The sequence below is a fragment of the Panthera uncia genome, chromosome A2, assembly GCF_023721935.1.
Source record: "Panthera uncia isolate 11264 chromosome A2, Puncia_PCG_1.0, whole genome shotgun sequence".
In the NCBI taxonomy this organism is placed as follows: domain Eukaryota; kingdom Metazoa; phylum Chordata; class Mammalia; order Carnivora; family Felidae; genus Panthera; species Panthera uncia.
In genome coordinates, this window is record NC_064816.1 from 156,137,735 (window position 1) to 156,156,814 (window position 19,080).

The window sequence follows — 19,080 nt, forward strand, 5'->3', positions numbered from 1 at the left end:
ATTATAGCTCGATATCCAAAATTTCTGGTCCATGTCTTCAATTTGAATGTGACCATATGCTTATTTTGGGCAGAAACCATATTTTTGTAATCTTGGCACTTAGGATAAAGCTTGTACGTAGTGGGTATTCAGAACATGTTGTATTGTGTGAATTATATACTGCTTTGCATCTGTGCCTCTCTCCGTGAGGGACTGTTTACAAGTCATGTGCTCCAACCTCCCAAAACTCGTCGCTCTAAAGTTTATTGCCTTTCTCCTTGAAAATGTCTTCAACTCCTAGAGGTTGGGTCTGTGCCCTGTTTTTCCTGTATCCCTCCTGCATCCCACACAGTCTTTGTGTGACAAGTAGGCACTTAGTAAGATTGGCTAAATGACTGAATTGCAGTGGGAGGGACTAACTCCAATATGATTATAATTTCAGGTGCCTGTGACATTTGATGATATCTCCATCTACTTTTCCACTCCAGAGTGGGAAAAATTAGAAGAATGGCAAAAAGAGCTTTACAAGAATATCATGAAGGGCAACTACGAGTCTCTTATCTCCATGGGTGAGGCTAAGTTGGCGCCTTTTGAATGAGGGGACCCCAGCTCCACGGGGGCTTAGAGCAGTCCCTTTCCCTCCAGTGGTCCTCATTTTCCCTCTGTCCCCACACAATTCAGATTCTAGGTGCAAGCCAGAGATTTCCAGTTCACCCTTCACAAGTAGGAAATCATAATCTCTCCTGCCAGTTCATCGGATGGAGAATGAAGCTCAGGGTTAGGGGTCTCCCAGTTGCAGTGGTTTCCATAGGTGTTCTTCACGTTGAAAGGGCCTTGTTCTCCCCCTTGAGGCAACTGTCCCTCTTCCTCAGTGAAAGCAGCAGGTGGGCAGTGCTAAAGTAGCACACATGCCTTTCCCATCACCTCTCCTCTCGTGTGCGTTCCCAAGAGATGTCATCCGTACAGGAGGGGAATGGAAGGGGAGGAGTGCTCTAGAATCTGAAACAACTTCCCTGGGACTGTGGACCTCAAAGCCTACAATTCAGCCTTAATGGCAATTAGTTGTCATCCTCATTGAGCTCTTTGTCATATCTCCTTTTCCTTCTTCCTCTCCTAGATTATGCCATGAATCAACCTGATGTCTTATCTCAGATTCAGCCGGAAGGAGAGCATAACACAGAGGAGCAGGCAGGACCAGAGGAGAGTGAGATTCCCACTGACCCCAGTGAAGGTAAGTAGGAGAGGAGATGATCCCCTCCTTGTCTCCCCTTCCTGGTCAGAGACGATGGCTCAGAACTAAGTAAGCAGGGCTTGGGGCTTCTAGAGCCTCTCCAATCTCAATCAGCTAGACCGTGAGTAACGCGTGACCCTCAGACACTTAAATAGGAGGGAGTATTAGAGATTGCCAGTCCGTGGCCTGTCCCCACGACTACCTCACCTCTGAGGGCTATTCATGGTGTTCCGTGACAGGTTCCCACACCTAATTATCTGGTAAAATTAACATCCGTAGATGGCAGGGGAAGCGGTAATGCTTTCCTGGAGGGAAGTGGCTTCAGTGAATATACACCGGGCGGGTCAGAAATGGTGGGGGGGCGGTGGGCGTCTGCAGGGTCCCTCAGAGATGCACTTAACCGGCGGAGCCCAATGATGGCCACCTGGGCAAACTTCACCTGGTTTGGGAGCCAGCTGTCATTAATGAGCCCTCCCTACTTTATTTGGTTGGCAGCTGCCTGCTGTTGTGTGCAAAGACTGCTCAGCCAAGTACAGTTGTATTGTTTGTCTCAAGTCCCACCCCTGCGGTCAGAAAAAGCTCACCATTTCGTTCTTTGTTGGACAGAAAGCTCACAGAAAGTTCATCCTTCAGACCACTCTATTAGATGAACTTTTCTTGGAACCCACCCCCTCTCCCGGGCACTATTTTTTTCCTAATGTTTCATTATGAAAATTTCTAAATAGAAAAGTTGAAATAATTTTACAGTGAACACCTAGATACCTACCACCTAGATTCTGTCACTAACAGTTTACACGTATTTATCCATCTCTGCATCCCTATCAACCCATCCTATTTTCAGTGTATTTCCAGTTCAATACACACATCAGTACATTTTCCCATAGGGGCGCCTGGGTCATCTCAGTTGGCGTGGCACCCAACACTTGATTGTGGCTCAGATCATGATCCCAGGGTTGTGGGATTGACCCCGCACTCAGTTTGGAGCCTGCTTAAAATTCATTTATTCTCTCCCTCTCTCCCCCCTCTCTCCCTCCCTGTCCTCCTTTTCTTCCTTCCTCCCTCTGCCCCTCTCCCCTGCTTGAGTTCTCTCTCCTTAAAAAAAAAAAAAAAAAAAATTCCCCATATGTAGTTCAGTATGAATATCATTAGCCTAGAGTTCAATATATATTTTTTTAAGTTTATTTATTTCTTTTGAGAGAGAGAGAGTACGAAGAAGAGCAGGGGAGGGGCAGAGAAAGAGAAAGACAGAATCCTAAGCAGGCTCCGCACTGACAGTTCAGAGCCCAACACGGTGCTCGAACCTACGAACCATGAGATCATGGCCTAAGCCGAAACCAAGAGTTGGACACTTAACCGACTGAGCCACCCAGGAGCCCTGAGTTTTTTATTTTTAAATGTCTGTTTCTTTATTTTGAGAGAGTATGCGAACAGGCGAAGGGGCAGAGAGAGAGAGAGGGAGAGAGAATCCCAAGCAGGCTCCACGCTGTCAGCACTGAGCCCAACGTGGGGCTTTATCTCCCAAACTGAGATCATGACCTGATCTGAAATCAAGAGTTGGACGTTTAACTGACTGAGCCACCCATGCACCCCGACAGTCTCTGAATTTTGAAGAATGTATATATCTGCCACACATTATGTTATTCTACAGTCTCTGTGGGTGGTGGTATTAAGCAATCAAACAGGTTGAATTTGATGAACCTTTATATCATGGATCTAAGTAATGAATCTAAAATCATATCACAAAGATGGGTGACTCGATTACAGAAATTATTGGAAATTATGCCGTAGTTGATGTTATTGGCTATCTAACATAGTTTTCAACCAGTATAAATCAGTGTGTCATCTTATTTTTGAGGATGAATGGAAAAGGTGTAAATAATTTGGTTTTATAATAATATATGAAAATTTCATTTAGCTGCCAGTTTCTCTATTTTTACCATGGTTTTTTTTTTTTTTTTTTTTTTTTAATGTTTGTTTATTTTTGAGAGAGAGAGAGAGTGCGCGAGTAGGGAAGGATCAGAAAGAGGGAGACACAGAATCCGAAGCAGGCCCCAGGCTCCGGGCTGTCAGTACAGAGCCCGACGCGAGGCTTGAACTCACGAACCATGAGATCATGACCTGAGCTGAAGTCGGATGCTTAACCGACTGAGCCACCCAGGCGCCCCTTATCATGGTTTTTAAGGCTCCATTTGTGGGTGGTCAACCAAATGTATTAATACGTGTTTACGGAAAATTAACAAACAGTGTAACCATTGAATTTCTTTAATGCTCTGGTTTGATTCCGTACAGTTTTAGCTTACATTGGTGATTATCAACCTAGGTACTTACTAGAACTTGAGGACAGGCTTCATATTATTTGGGCAGATCAATATATAGCATTTTTAAAACCCCCTCAGATGTCTCTACTTTAGAATCCTTTATATTTCCCCCCTTATAGATTTAATCATATATTCATGCCTTTTCATTCATTTAAGCCTATTTTCTGTTGGTTGCTGAAATTGTCAACTTGGCAAGTGAGATGATTTTTAAATGGTTTCCTGTGTCTTTCCAGTACTGCCTCAGTACTTGTTTTCTTAAAAAAAAATACGCTCCAGTCTATTCTGGGGGGTCCCCAAGGCCACCCCCAGGTTCGGTCCTTCACTAGGAGGACACGCAGGATTCAGCATAATGTCATGCTTAGGGCTGAGGTTTATTACAGCAAAAGGATACAGAGCAAAGCCAGCAAAGATAAAGGGTGCCCAGGGCAAAGACTGGAGGGAACCAGGGGAACCTTCCAGAGTCCTCTGTCAGTAGAGAGTCTCTCTCAGTAGAGTCTCACAGGACACACGCGGTTCCTCCAGCAGGGAGTTGTGACAACATGCGCAGCATGTTGTCTCCCAGAGAAACTTAGAGACTTAGCATCCAAGGGTTTCACTGCGAGCTGGTCACATAGGCATCCTCTGCCTAGCATATTCCAAAGTTCTGGACTCCCAGAAGGAAAAGAAACGTTCCGCATAACCTCCGCTGCACAAACAACTAGGCCAGGCGAAGCCCTCCTAACATTTGGGGGAAGTTTCCAATTGGTGTAGGGACGTAAACCTTGCAACAGGCGTTTCTGACGACAGGCAGGCTCAGGCTGTTGCCTTAACGCAGGCCCAGCAGAGTTTTCTGCTCCTAACACACACGCAAAATCCCAATTCCTTTCAGTGGAGAATAAACTGGTTATTAGGGTGCATACAAATACTAGGCAGAGGTACTCATTCTAGGCCACTTTAGTGACATAACTAATAAAATACCTTTTTGATAGATTATTCTCCATTTAGGTGTTGTTGTTGTTGTTGTTGTTGTTGTTGTTGTTGTTGTTTTAAAGTAATCTCTACACCCAACATGGGGCTTGAACTCACAATCCTTTGGTCTCATGACCCTGAGATCAAGAGTTGCATACTCTACAGACTAGGCCAGCCAGGCACCCCTCTTCCCTTAGAGTTCTAACCATTTAAATCCTATTTTCATCTTGTTCTAATGGAAACACTAATCATTTTTGTTTTGTTTGTTTGCTTTTTTACTTTTGTGCAAGCAGCTTTTCTTCCATAAAGCAACATCATATTTTTAAAAATCAATTTTAGGTGTGCCTGGGTGGCTCAGTTGGTTAAGCATCCAACTTTGCCACAGTTTGATCTCAGTTTGTGAGTTCGAGCCCTGCATCGGGTTCTGTGTCTCCCTCTTTCTCTCTCACTTTCTTTCTCTCTCTGCCCCTCCCCCCTCCCCCTGCTTGCACTCTGTCTCTCTCTTTCTTAAAAATAAACTTTTTTAAACTTTTACTTATTTTTGAGAGACAGAGAGAGAGCATGAATGAGGAAGGAGCAGAGAGAGAGGGAGACACAGAATCTAAAGCAGGCTCCAGGCTCCGAGCTGTCAGCACAGAACCCGACGCAGGGCTCTAACTCATGAACTGTGAGATCATGACCTGAACCGAAGTCAGATGCTTAACCATCTGAGCCACCCAAGCACCCCTAAACAAATTTTTTTAATCAATTTTAACACATTGTATAATTTATTATTGTCAGTGTATTTATATTGGAATAATTGATGGACTTCTAGAAACCTTAATCTTCTGAAATAATTTGGATTTTATCCATATTTCTCATAAAATAAAGCCCATAATGTATTATTGTATTACATTTTAGAGCTTTAGAAAGAACTGTGCGTTATAATAAAAATATGTAGCTAGAATGGATTTGAGGATAGTAATGGTACCATGCGAGTCCCCTTCCTTTTTATGGCCAAATATCTTGGAATTAATGTTACATTCTGTCCCTATCACCATCATCTGAATCCAATGAAGGGAAAGAGAAATTGTTATACCTCCCTAGGCAATGGTCATGGATACCTATTGATGTGTTGGATAAAATTCCATACAATCAGTAGAGAAGAGTGGTGAATGGGAGAATACAGAAAAATCTTGAGATTTTCTGAAATTCTTCTTTAACTCTATTATTAGGGCCAAGTGCAGATCAGCTGTGTGGGGGGTGGGGTGGGGGCATGGCCATTATTTGGTCACTAACGGTTTGAATATTGAACTCCCAAGTTTTTGCAATTCTTTGGAGAAAAACTACCCAAGAAGTTCCAATGGAATAATTACTGAAAGTCCATTATCTTTGTCCTTCTTCTAGTTCAGAAGCCATGAACTCAAGCAATGATTCTAAAATGACCCAAAAGTAAAACAAATTCGTTTCTAAGTCTTACACCTCTGGGGAGATCTCCTTGGTCATGGTTTCAGGTGCATTGCCATTAGCCCCTGTTGATGCCTGCTGACCCTAGTCCAGTGAGGCCATCGTTTCCTATACAAACTCAGTGATTAAGGCGCATCCCAGTATGATACCCCTTTGATTTTGCTTTATCCTGTTTGAAAACAAGAATCATCCTGGGAATGATAAAACTCTGAGGTTTTAACTCACACAAATACTTAACACATTCATCTGGCAACGTTTCCGTTCCACACCTGTTTCACAAAAAGTTTAAAAAAAGATTTTTAATGTTTATTTATTTTTGAGAGAGAGATGATGGAGTGCAAAAGGGGAAGGGGCAGAGAGAGGAGACACAGAATCCGAAGCAGGCTCCAGGCTCCCAGCTCCCAGCTGTCAGCACAGAGCCTGACGCAGGGCGTGAACTCACAAGCTGCAAGATGGTGACCTGAGCCGAAGTTGGATGCTTAACCGACTGAGCCATCCAGGCGCCCCTCACGAAAAGTTTTAAAAGAAAGTTTTTATATTTTTACCAATGGTTGTTTCATGTATCAAGTATTGTTCATTGTCTCCTTAAAAAGTCAGATCTATGTACCATTTTTAACTCAGTTTATAACACCTTTGTATATATCCCCAAACCTCAAGGTTCCATCTCCTTTTCAGACGGCATGGGTCCTTACCTGTTTCACACACACACACACACACACACACACACACACACTCACACTCACACTCCAATTTCCTCATAGTTAAAATAATATTTAACTGGTGTAGACGTTAAATTTTTATATTTTCTTGTGATCAGCTTTTCTATTTTTAACTACCTCTCAGACCTAGAACCTCAGCATTTTTTGACTTCCTCCTCATTGCTATTCAGGTTTTCTCTATTCTCTGGCTTTTCCGAAGCCTGCTGCTTGCATGAACCTACGATTTGACTTTCATTTTGTTTCTGTAAGTATCCACCGTTGGGACTCTGCAGGCCTGTGAGGAATGTGCTCTGAAAGTTGTGGTGGCCCGGCTGGCAGCTGCCATACTGTCACCGAAGTCGGACGCTTAACCGACTGAGCCACCCAGGCGCCAGTGGGTTTTAATAAAGTGGAGAACTGGGTTGTTTTTTTACCCTTCCATAACTTTTATGGTTAGCTGCTAACAAAAGATTGGACAGAATCCAAATACCCATCAGTAGGGGACTCTTGAATAAACAATGGTATAGCTACCTAGTACAGCTCTAGAAAGGAATGAGAAAGATCTCTGTATATTAATTTATGTTTTATCTTTATTTTTGAGAGAGAGAACATGAGCAGGGGAGGGGCAGAGAGAGAAAGAGAGAGAGATACCAAATTGAAAGCAGGCTCCAGGCTCTGAGCTGTCGGCACAGAGTCTGACGCGGGGCTCAAACTCCCACACTGTGAGATCATGACCGGAGCTGAAGTCGGACACTTAACTGACTGAGCCACCCAAGCGCACTACCTTGTAATTATTTTATATAATTAAAAAAAAACAATTAAAATTTAAAAATCAAGCATAGGCTGAAATAATTAAACTATATAATTCATGTGTGACATAAATACATAAAATAGATTTCTTTCAAATGGCTTTAAAACATAATATTTGAGGTGCCTGGGTGGCTCAGTTGGTTAAGCATATGACTTCGGCTCAGGTCATGATCTGGTGTTTCGTGGGTTTGAGCCCTGCATTGGGCTCTGTGCTGACAGCTCAGAGCCTGGAGCCTGCTTCGGATTCTGTTTCCTTCTCTCTCTGCCCCTCCCTCACTCATGTGCTGTCTCTATCTCTCAAAAATAAATAAACATTAAAAAAAAGTTTTTTAATAAATAAAACATAATATTTTAACTATATATCCCTAGAGGATATATAAAAGAGTCACAAAATAATCTTAAATCAAGTTCATATTTTTGTTTATAACGTTGCTATTATTTTGACACACGTCTTCAGATAAAGCAAAGATTATATTAATGTCATTAGGAACCAAAATTTTCAAGGTAAGGAGAAAAGATACAAGTATAAAATGAAAGGATTTAATGAAAGCCGTGTAATCTTACATATGAATCATGAATATGAATGTAAACTCATGACATTTTTTCTAAAAGGTATGTATTTCAATAGCTGTGTCCATTGAAAAAAGAGAAGTAACAACAACCTGTTAACTGTTGGCATCCTCATCATCCAGATTGCGGTCTCTAAATTCTGTTTCTCAGATCAGTGATTGTGCGTGGAACAGGAAATGTCCAGGATGAACCTGGGATAGTCTGTCATGCCAGAAATGGAAGAAACTAGATGTCTGATGATATGAAAAGACATGGAGCCGCTCTGAAGAGGCTCCCACTGGCCAAAGAAGGCACAATTTGAGCAATGGATTGAAACTCATCAAATATATTACACCCCCCCCCCGCAAAAAAAAAAGTCAAAACCACTTGAATCACAGAGGTTTCTAAAGCACTGTTTTAAAAGTCTCGTAGTTTTGATGAATAGTTCATCCTCTGGATGTCTAAAAAGACCCTCTTCGTTACACCTAGTCTGTCCCCTCCTGCTCTTTTCCATATATGTGTGTGGGTATAAAATCTGGAAGAAAAAAAGATATGGTTGGACTATGTTTAGTACATTTCAGCCTGTAGTTTAAAGCAGGAAGTTGGAAAGGCAACCTGCTGTGTGCACTAGAACCTGTATTTTCCTGGTCTTGCTGCATAACCTGAGAGTCTTTGGGGCCTTAGTCTTGTCCACGTCATATTTCTGCTTTAGGCACACCAAATTTCAGTGGACTCTAACTGATTTTAAAGGCACTGGGCAGAACAGTGAGTTCTGCTCATTTGCTACAAATAAAACCAGAACCTACCTACAAGGCTTTTTTGAGAAATAGTATAGTTTGAATTTACTCTCTGTACCTTCTCAGCTTGCCAGCTTGTCCTTTTAGGCCAAAAAAGGCCATATAGGCCTTGGCTCAAATAGCAAGCACAGCTGTTTCTGTACTGACCAAATGAGGCATGTTACGTGCAAAGCGTTTGGAGGCTGTTCTTTTTTTCTTTCCAGAAGAATCCACTAGGCCTGAGGGATTTGGAAACACTATTCTTCCCTCTCCTGGGGGTTCAGGGAACAATGAGCTGTATCATTTAATAGGCAAAAGTAATATGATCTTGGGGCACCTGGGTAGCTCAGGTGGTTAAGTATCCAACTTCGGCTCAGGTCACGATCTCGCGTTCCGTGAGTTCAAGCCCTGCATCGGGCTCCACTGACAGCTCAGAGCCTGGAGCCTGCTTCAAATTTTGTGTCTCCCTCTCTCTGCCCTTCCCCTCCTCACACTCTGTCTCTTTCTCAAAAATAAACATTAAAAAAATATTTTTAGGGGCACTTGGGAGGCTCAGTCGATTAAGCATCTGACTTTGGCTCAGGTCATGATCTCGTGGTTCGTGGGTTCAATCCCTGCATCGGGCTCTGTGCTGACAGTTCAGAGCTCAGATCCTGAAGCCTGCTTCAGAGTCTGTGTCTCCCTCTCTCTGTCCTTCCCCTGCTTGCTCTCTCTCTCTCAAAAATAAATAGACATTGGGGCGCCTGGGTGGCTTGGTCGATTGGGCGTCTGACTTCGGCTCAGGTCATGATCTCACGGTCTGTGAGTTCGAGCCCTGCGTCAGGCTCTGTGCTGACAGCTCAGAGCCTGGAGCCTGTTTCAGATTCTGTGTCTCCCTCTCTCTCTGCCCCTCCCCTGTTCATGCTCTGTCTCTCTCTGTCTCAAAAATAAATAAATGTTAAAAAAAAAAAATTAAAAAAAAAATAGACATTAAAAAAATATATTTTTTTAAATTTTTTAAAGTACTATGATCTTTTAGAGCCTAGAACTGAGAACCTGAAAAGTATGTTTCTGAGGAGTCAGATCTGTGTTTAAATAGGCCTAAGTTTGTAATTCTGGGAATGTATTTGTTTTTTAATTAACATCTAAGAAAAACTTGTTGGTCAATATTGTTTCTTCTGCCTTTTTCCTGCTACATTTTAAAGCAGACCTTTGATAATATGGCATTTCACCATACATACTTCCTTACTGGCAATTTATTTAACCTCTGGGGGCCCTCTCTACCGAAATGGAGAAAATATTCCCTACTTTATTATTTCATTAAAAAGCTGTGAGAGAAGGTGAAAACATTTTGGAAGTAAGAGTGCTAACAAAATGAAAGCACTACTGATTCTAGGTTATGTCAGGGTGTCCTCTCCAAGGTAAAAACTGATTTGTTTTAAAATGAAAGTAGTGAGGGACACCTGGGTAGCTCAGTCGGTTAAGCGGGCAACCTTGGTTTTGGCTCAGGTCATGACTATCTCACAGTGTGTGGGTTTGAGCCCTGTGTCGGGCTCCCCGCTGGCAGTGTGGAGCATGCTTGGGATTCTCTCTCTCTCTCTCTCTCTCTCTCTCTCTCTCTCGCTCTCTCTCACTCTCTCTCCCTCCCTCCCTCCTCACTTGCCCTCTCCCTCAAAATAAATAAACTTAAAAAGTATTCTAGAAATGTGGGTGTGCCTAGGGCACTCATACTGTATTGAAAAAAAATGAAAATAGTGAATCAAGGGATGCTAGGCTGGGTCAGTCGACAGAGCATTCGATTCTTGATCTTGGGGCCACGAGTGAAAGTTTACTAAATAAATAAAAAGAAAGAAAATAGGTTTCGGTATACCATGTAAAAATACATAAATCAGGTTCTCTAGATGTATGCCTTTTTTTCAAAGGCTGATTTAGTTTTGGTTTTCCAGTTGGAGATAAATATTTGGGCAAAACATAGTGTTCAGCACACCAACCTGATCATTGTCACTTTTGGAGTCAAGCCCTGAAGGCCATTCTCTTTTCCCCACAAATAGAGCCTGGCATTTCAACATCAGATATTCTGTCTTGGATCAAACAAGAGGAAGAACCCCAGGTTGGGGCCCCACAGGAGGCCAAGGAGAGTGACCCGCACAAGGGTGCCTATGCCGGTGAGTGAGGACTCGGAGATGCCCCTGTCCAGATTCTGCTCAGGCCAGGACTGACTGAGGAAGCGGCAGGTGGGGGGGGGGGGGGGGGGGGGCGTGTTGTGGAGGCAAGGATGGGGAAGAAGATTGGGGAAAGGGGGAAAAGGACACACTCAAGTAGGTTAGAAATAATGAAATCAAAGTAAGATGAATTTTACGTGTGAAAACACCCTTTTAAGTGTAAAGACAAAGTTGATTTGTTAGAGGGAGAAAGATAAGTGCCCACAGGATGTACCAAAAGTAGGAGGATGAGGAAAGACCGAAGACCATCTGAGGATTGTGTAGAAAGGATAGAACAAAAACGGGGGGAGGAGATGAGCCATAGAGACAAGAATGTCCTTGGAGAGGCGCAAGTGTTGACAAAGCTCCCCCGCGGGACATAGTGATGGCAGAAGCAGCAAATAGCTTCCTTCCCAGAGATTTAGCACCATCTATATTTTGCCATCTGAATTGTAGAAGAGAATCCCAAGGTCAGAAGGAACCCATTCATATATATGACTTGATGCAGCCTGTTTTATTTTATTTATTTATTTATTTTTAATTTTTTTTTTTTAACGTTTATTTATTTTTGAGACAGAGAGAGAGCATGAACGGGGGAGGGTCAGAGAGAGAGGGAGACACAGAATCTGAAACAGGCTCCAGGCTCTGAGCTGTCAGCACAGAGCCCGACGCGGGGCTCGAACTCACGGACCGCGAGATCATGACCTGAGCCGAAGCCGGCCGCTCAACCGACCGAGCCACCCAGGCGCCCCGATGCAGCCTGTTTTAAATATCTTCTATGCCCTGTGTTCCATTAGACTCTAGGAAACAAATAAAAAATACCAGTTGGTGCTCTTCCAGATATTTATATCGGACACCTCCCCCCGCCCCAGGACTGGGCACGCCCACTGTTAAGTCTCCAGGGTGAGTGGGGTGGATGACTTCTATAAGAGAAATCAGGAGTTTGGAGAAGATCCATTAGTTTTAGTTTAGGTGTTTAGTTGCGGCCTCTAGCCAGTTGTGAAGCCGGAATTGGGCCTTGCAAGATTGGCGTGACATGGTCGGGTGTGATTTGGGAAGCTGGGAAGAGACGGATGGAGGCTACAAAAGGGAGGGCAGAACGAGCAAAGATTCAGAGCCAGAAATGTGGACTGGATTTTCAGGCAAAGTAAAGAGAGCTAATAGTCATGAAGCATTTATCTGGCCGACCGAAGAGAAGTAAGAGTAGACGAATGTGTCATTTTTAGGCCTTGTGCCGGGAGTTGCCATCAGACGGCTGTTGACAGGGGTGACCCTGAGTCCTTTCTTTCAGATGAGGAGCTTGTCATCAAAGCTGAAGGCCTTGCCCGAGCCTCCCTGTGCCCCGAGGTTCCCGTCACCTTCTCTTCTCCACCACCGGCAGCGAAGGACGCTTTTTCCGATGTGGCTTTCAAAAGCCAGCCGTCTGCGTCCATGGCACCTTTTGGACGTCCAGCCGCCGACCTGGCCGAAGCCTCTGAGGGACAAGTGACTTTCACGCAGTTGGGCAGCTACCCCCTGCCGCCTCCGGCCGGGGAACAGGTATTTTCGTGCCACCACTGTGGCAAGAGCCTCAGCCAAGACATGTTGCTGACCCACCAGTGCAGCCACACAGGTGAGCACCCCTTGTCCTGTGCCCAGTGCCCTAAGCACTTTCCCCAGCAGGCCGACCTCAGCAGCAGCTCCCAGCCCCACGCCAGTGACACGCCCCCCACCTGCCCGCACTGCGCCAGAACTTTCACTCACCCTTCAAGACTCACCTACCACCTCCGGGTCCATAACAGCACCGAGCGCCCCTTCCCCTGTCCCGACTGCCCCAAGCGCTTCGCGGACCAGGCCCGGCTCACCAGCCACCGGCGAGCGCACGCGAGCGAGAGGCCCTTCCGCTGCGCGCAGTGCGGCCGGAGCTTCAGCCTGAAAATCAGCCTCCTGCTGCACCAGCGGGGGCACGCGCAGGAGCGGCCTTTCTCCTGCCCCCAGTGCGGCATTGACTTCAATGGCCACTCGGCCCTGATTCGCCACCAGATGATCCACACGGGCGAGCGCCCTTACCCGTGCACTGACTGCAGTAAGAGCTTCATGCGCAAGGAGCACCTGCTGAACCACCGGCGGCTGCACACGGGCGAGCGGCCCTTCAGCTGCGCGCACTGCGGCAAGAGCTTCATCCGCAAGCACCACCTCATGAAGCACCAGCGCATCCACACGGGCGAGCGGCCCTACCCCTGCGCCTACTGCGGCAGGAGCTTCCGCTACAAGCAGACGCTCAAGGACCACCTGCGCTCGGGCCACAGCGGGGGCTGTGCGGGCGACAGCGACCCCTCTGGACAGCCGCCCGACCCCCCGGGGCCGCTCCTAACTGGGCTCGAGACTTCTGGCCTGGGTGTTAACACCGAAGGTCTAGAGACCAGTCAGTGGTACGGGGAAGGGAGCGGAGGGGGAGTTTTGTAAATCTCGCTCCTTTCGCGGTTCTCCGTGCCCACTGGCCCCTGGGCCCTCTGCAGTGATCGCCGTGTGGCACGTCCGTGAGTTTGGGATCTTACACACTTGACTACAGACAGGCCAGAATTTGGAACTTGACAACATTACAAGAACACCACACTCTGAAACCCAGAAAGACCTGGAAAGGGACCCAGCATCCCGATCGTTTCAAAAGTATTACCTAAGCAGAAGTTGTATAAGAATGTTGTATACGAATGTTGCAGAGAGGTTAGGAAGCAAGATTTGTCCTCTGGTAATCCATCACGGGGTCGTAAGGTAATAATGATTGTGGCTCTAGGTAGGAAGAGCCTCCAAAGTTCGAAGCCCATCCTGAGGCATGAGAATGTCTCACCGAACCTCTGGTTAATTCCTTGATGGTGAGATGGTTGTTAGGAGGGAGTGCTGGAGCCTGGGTCGCGTACGCCCCTTCCTGACACCAGCTAAAATCTGCTCCTGTGCTGATGTACTGCCTCTCCCGAGATGAGAATTCAAGACTGCCTTCCTAGGTTTCCTAGATTAATTCTTCTAATACATTTTGTTAATATCGGGGGAGCAAGAAGCCTGACTTTAAAAGCTCCTTAAGGAGAACAGTTCCTGACTTTGAATAGTTTGGTTTGAAGAGTTCAGGATCTTATTGGCATTTAAACTGCTAGGAGCCTTTGTGGAGGTCCTCGTTAAAAAAGCGGGAGCAGTGTCCTTAGCCCCAGCTTTAAAATCTAGAGAGCCCAGAGAAATGACAGAACAGCCTGAAATTTGTGCCTGAACCATGACATATAAATTTATGTCAGATTTTCCTTATTTCCAAGCTAATAAGCTGGTTTTTCCATTCCTGCTGTCTCATCTTCTTGACAGTCATCAGCAGAAAAGATCACGGCGCTTTCCAGAAGCGTTACGGAGTTTCAGAAAGTGCCCGTGGCTCTCAGCTTTCCTTTCCTCAGTAGTGAGATGATGGTGCTCTCCTGCAGCTTTCTTGAGTTATCAGTGTCTGCGCGCCCCTTCTGGCTCTCCCCATGGGCAGTGGGCAGGCTGAAGGGCTTTGTGGGTCCCTGAGCACTAAGCACCAGTACAGACAAGGACAGCCCCTTCTTGTCTGTTCTGCTTTTAGGGACCTTGGCTCCCATGTGCTCGAGATCATTCAGTCAGAGGAGGGCGTCAGAGTGTGGTCCTGCTACTAAGTGGCTTTGCAGTGGGACGTAAGTCCCTTTCCCTGTACAGACTGCAAATTTTCATCTGCAAAATGATGAGGCTGGTGGAAGGGGAAAAAAGTGAAATTAACAAAGAAATTAACAAAACTCGTGGTTCATTTCTTCTGCCAAAATTCTATCTCTAACTCTGGCTTCTCTCCAGGCGAAGCCAAATAAGACCCCCCAAATCCAAGCAGAGACGTTCTTGTTGAAACTTGACCGAACTCGATTTGTTTTATTCCGGCTGGGAGCCTGAGGTGGAAGAGACTGCCCTAAGTCTTGGGCTGTAACGCTGTTGATTCCTACCCTCTCGTTTCCCCTGAATCTTTCTAAGATGCCTGGAAACAAGGTCTGCAAGTACTTAGGACAGTTTCTTGATGAAATGATAAGGGAGGCACCCATTTTTCCCTTATCACCTAGCCCAGCCTTCACCCAGCCTAGCTATGCATAAACACACTAGGAAAAAGGTTTTGCCCTGGCTAGCTTTGCTCCTGGGAAGGCTCTGTCTGAACATGCTGCCCTTAGAGGACAATTGCATTTATGAAACATCTGCTCTGTGGCATTCACAATACCAGGGATCACAGGAGATCTAAGAATGAGTGTGAGACCCGATTCCCTGCCATAACTTATAGTCTGAAGGCAATGAGAAAATCCAGTGTAGAACAAACCAGGACAACTGATGAAAAGAACCCCAGCATATTGGGATTAGTGCTTTCTAGTTAGAATCTAGACCAATACTATAGGTAAATGTAGGGGCTCTGGGGCTCCCAAAGCCAGGGTTCCAGCTTCACTGGTGACCTACTAGGAACTTGGTGTCAGATCCAGCTCTGGTTTGAACCTTGTCTCATTAAAGGGGACAAGAATCAAAGCACTACCTTTAGGTGGTGAGTTCCCTTTTCTGGAAGGATTTGAATATTTGCCAGGGTGTGCTAGAAAGGGATTCCTACATTAGGTGTGGTGCTGGTCTAGATAACGTCAGAAACTCTCTACTCAAAGATTTAACGAGGGTACAGAGCTTGTTAATGAGAGAGACCTGTGGGTTAAAATGCTACAAATACATCCCACAGTCTTTTCTGCAAGGAACTGTAGTCAGCAGGGACCCACGCTCTGGCAAGAAGTTGAACACGGTTCAAATATCAACGAGGTGGTTCAAATGCCATGGCAATAGCCATGAAGCTGAATAACAGGGAATGGGCAGGGCCATGCCAGAAAGATGGAAGTCCGTGTTCTACTCCTCAGCCCCATACACACCAGGGGTTTTCGATTGTGCATTCTGGTCTCCTTTCCCTGCACCAATCCTCTAACAGGTAGAACTCCGGGCCAGCCCTAGAGTTTGTTTGCTTAAGATTCCTGAGCGGATGCATAAATGTATCGGTGGAAAACTTAAGTCCAACAGAAAGGTTTCAGAGTGTGGAGAAACTTGGTCCATCGAGGGCTCTTGAGAGAGACCATTTAACTGAAGTTGAAGTAGCTGAGGATTGGTTGTCATGACCAGACAAGATAGGAAAGACAAGAACCCAGAAATGTGCTCTCCGTCTGCCCCTGGGCTAAGAGGTATGTCACGTACAAATAGGCATATCCCCTTGAAGTAGATCCAGATGTTGACTCTAACCAGATTCACTCTTTGCTTGCCAAGTTTTTCATCGTCACCATTAGATGAGCCTCTGTTTCAGCCACAGGTGTGAAAATAAATGGAAGTTGATTGCTTGTCTAGAAAGTGAAAGAAGACTCTGGTCCTTTCTGCTGGATATTTAGTATTGGAAACACGGTAGCTGGGCTCTGGCTAGAGCAGTGCTTTACGTAACTAAGACTGCAAGGTTCCAGTGGGAGACCGCTGGGCTGCTTTTTGGAGCGTTTCGGAAAGACTTGGGTGACCATGCCCATCTCAATCAGGATGAGATCAGATGGCTGCTTACTGGGGAATAACAAACGTTCACTGTCTCAGTCCGCAAAAACTTTGTTGATAATAAAGGACCTGGGTTCCTTTATTCATAACATGGGATGGAGAACCCAGTTTCTGCTCAGGTTTTCTCCGAGGAGAGTCAGAACACCCTGGTCCTTCCCCCCACCTTCCACCCTATATCGAAGCTTCTTAGACAACAAAAAGCTGTCTGAGGGCTGCTCAGTAGCAATGAGTCAAAGCAAGTCTTTCCCCAAATGGCTCTTATAGACGAGGAACTCTGTTATCATCAGATAGGTTTCTTCTGTGTGTTTGGTGGATGCTTTGACCCTGTTCCGTTAACTCTACAAACTCACAGGGTCTATACATAGGACATCCTTTGAGTAGGGAAGTACCAGGTTCTTTAAGCAAAAGAACCTCAAGTTAGGTCAAACTGGCAGGGAGGGGAGGAGGGGGAGGGGGAAGTGCACAGGGCCTTAACTGAAGGACACACGTGGGTTAGTAGAGCTTAATGGGCACAGACTCTGAGTCAGACCTGTATTCAAGTCCTAGCATCATCAGAAATATCATAACATATGCTATGTAACCATCATGAGCCTAGTTTCCTTATCTGTAAAATGGAAAGACATCTAGGTCTCAAGAGGGTTTGGGGCTTAGAGGAAAAGGAAGCCTGTGTGAAGTGCTTAGCTCAGAGCCTGCCAACACAGGGGTCAGTAGGGAAACTATCCAGAAAGGTTACGGGACCGACTGGAGAGACGATCCTAAGTCTGGGCTGCTCTACAGAAGCACTTAATTGCCTGATGTCTCAGCTTTTTGACCGCCGTCTTTTGCTTCTGTTTAACCTGTTCTTGTATTCTGTCTTTCCTGTACCTCCTGGTTCCCACAGGTTTCTGTGTACCTTGACCCCACGTGGCTCTGATTCTTTTTTTTCTTCAGATTCTAAAGCATGCGATGTGGCCCAGCTCCCCTTTCTATACCAGGTCACACAGGTTTCCAGCCAACCCTTGGATTGGCTGCCCTTGGGTTGCATGTTCATCTTGGTTCAGTCAGCTGTGGTCAGGAGGAAACCTCCTGTGCTTCCTGCACCAGGGTCTGTGGGCCTGGGAATGGGCAAACGGTGGCACAGGGTTGTATTTCTGGCACCACCAGGACAGGGGACAGTCTCTGTTTCAAAGACGTCTACTTCATTAGGACTTTAAGAGACCAGAGCTTATTGTCCCCACCATAAGGGAACTAGAAGGTACTATTTACGTATCTTGCAACGTGAGCAATCTCTTGCCTTCTAAGGTGTTAACTCCTCCCTTTCTGGCCCCGCTCTAGTTTCTTTTCAAATGTGTAACTCTGGCCATGATCCTATATATACGCATACACAATGACTTCTGTCAGCTAGGTCAAGTTGTCTCTTCAAAACAAAAAAGTATTTCACCCCTAGGGCCAATCAACCACTAAAGGAGGCAGAGAGATATGGCCCAATCAGAGAAGCCTCAGAAGCAGTGTGCTGCGATGCTCTCAAAAACTGCCAGGTACATTTGAAACATTTGATAAAGTCTCATTGAGCTATGTGGCTTTAATAGCAAAGCCATTATTTACTGTAAAATCTTGAAACTGGTCTAAAAAGTGAGCTAATAACCAAGAACACGGGCCATATCCTGTTTGGTATCCCTCACGGGCCACGTGCTGATAGGGACATGGGTGTTCAGTGCGTAATCATCCAGTGGAAAGACCACCTGAGCAGGAGTTAAAAACGGGATTCTGGCCAAGCTGAACACTATTTGATAGGGAGCAAGCCACTTAATTTGTAGGTCTCATCTTCCTAATTCTAATATGCAGACAGAACATGATGGTTCTTCCAACTCCAAAATCGTGGAATTTAACATTTTACATCTGGGTCCTGTTTTCCTTGTCTGGTTTCTCCCCAGATTCTGCCCTGTTGAGAGATTGCATCTGACACAGTAGAATAAACACCATGGAGAGGTATGCATTCTTAGACTCCTATTCTAACCGTATTATAATTACTCCAAAGCCATACAAACTGACAAAATTCCAGCAAAACTATAACATTTTGTTTTAAATACACGTTCGACTGCATTTTACTTAAAGCACAGGAAAACAAAAAGAAGGCATACCAAAATAACAATGATGGATCTAGGGTACTGGGGCCATTCAGTGGTTCTTTTTGGAAAGTGGTTCTTCCTCCCCATGTTTGTAATGTAAAATACTTTATGTCCAGCATCTATAATGCTTTTATAAGAATAAGGCTAATTGTAATGAAAAAATTCTTGGAAAGGGAGTCAGGAGGCCAGAGTTTCAATCTCATTTTGGTTTTCTCATTCCTAGTATGAGGATAATGCCCACTTTACTAACTTTACATAGGTCACTCAAATGAGGAAAGGTCTTTGAAAGCACTTTGAAACATACTGCAGGCCTACGAAAGTGTTGACATTGATGCAGAATTACTTGTTGACCAGTTAAACAATTTCCTGGATGTTGTTGGTGCATCTTTTCGCTCAAGGCCAGGCAGCGGTTGTTTCTTCGCTTCCAGTCTGCCTGCCCGTGCTGGGGAGAAGCTGGCCCAAGACGGCAATT

At 45.3% G+C, this 19,080-nt stretch overlaps 1 protein-coding gene across 1 annotated transcript in view; it reads left to right on the forward strand.

Moving 5' to 3' along the window:
- ZNF398 (zinc finger protein 398) overlaps positions 1 to 18,475 on the forward strand; it is a 31,579-nt gene extending 13,104 nt beyond the window's left edge. The window contains exons 3-6 of the mRNA XM_049642060.1: positions 422 to 548; positions 1,097 to 1,210; positions 10,786 to 10,899; positions 12,227 to 18,475. Coding sequence (XP_049498017.1) covers positions 422 to 548; positions 1,097 to 1,210; positions 10,786 to 10,899; positions 12,227 to 13,380 — 1,509 coding nt within the window. The 3' untranslated portion in view covers positions 13,381 to 18,475. The remainder of the gene's footprint in view (positions 1 to 421; positions 549 to 1,096; positions 1,211 to 10,785; positions 10,900 to 12,226) is intronic.
- Positions 18,476 to 19,080: the final 605 nt, after the last annotated feature.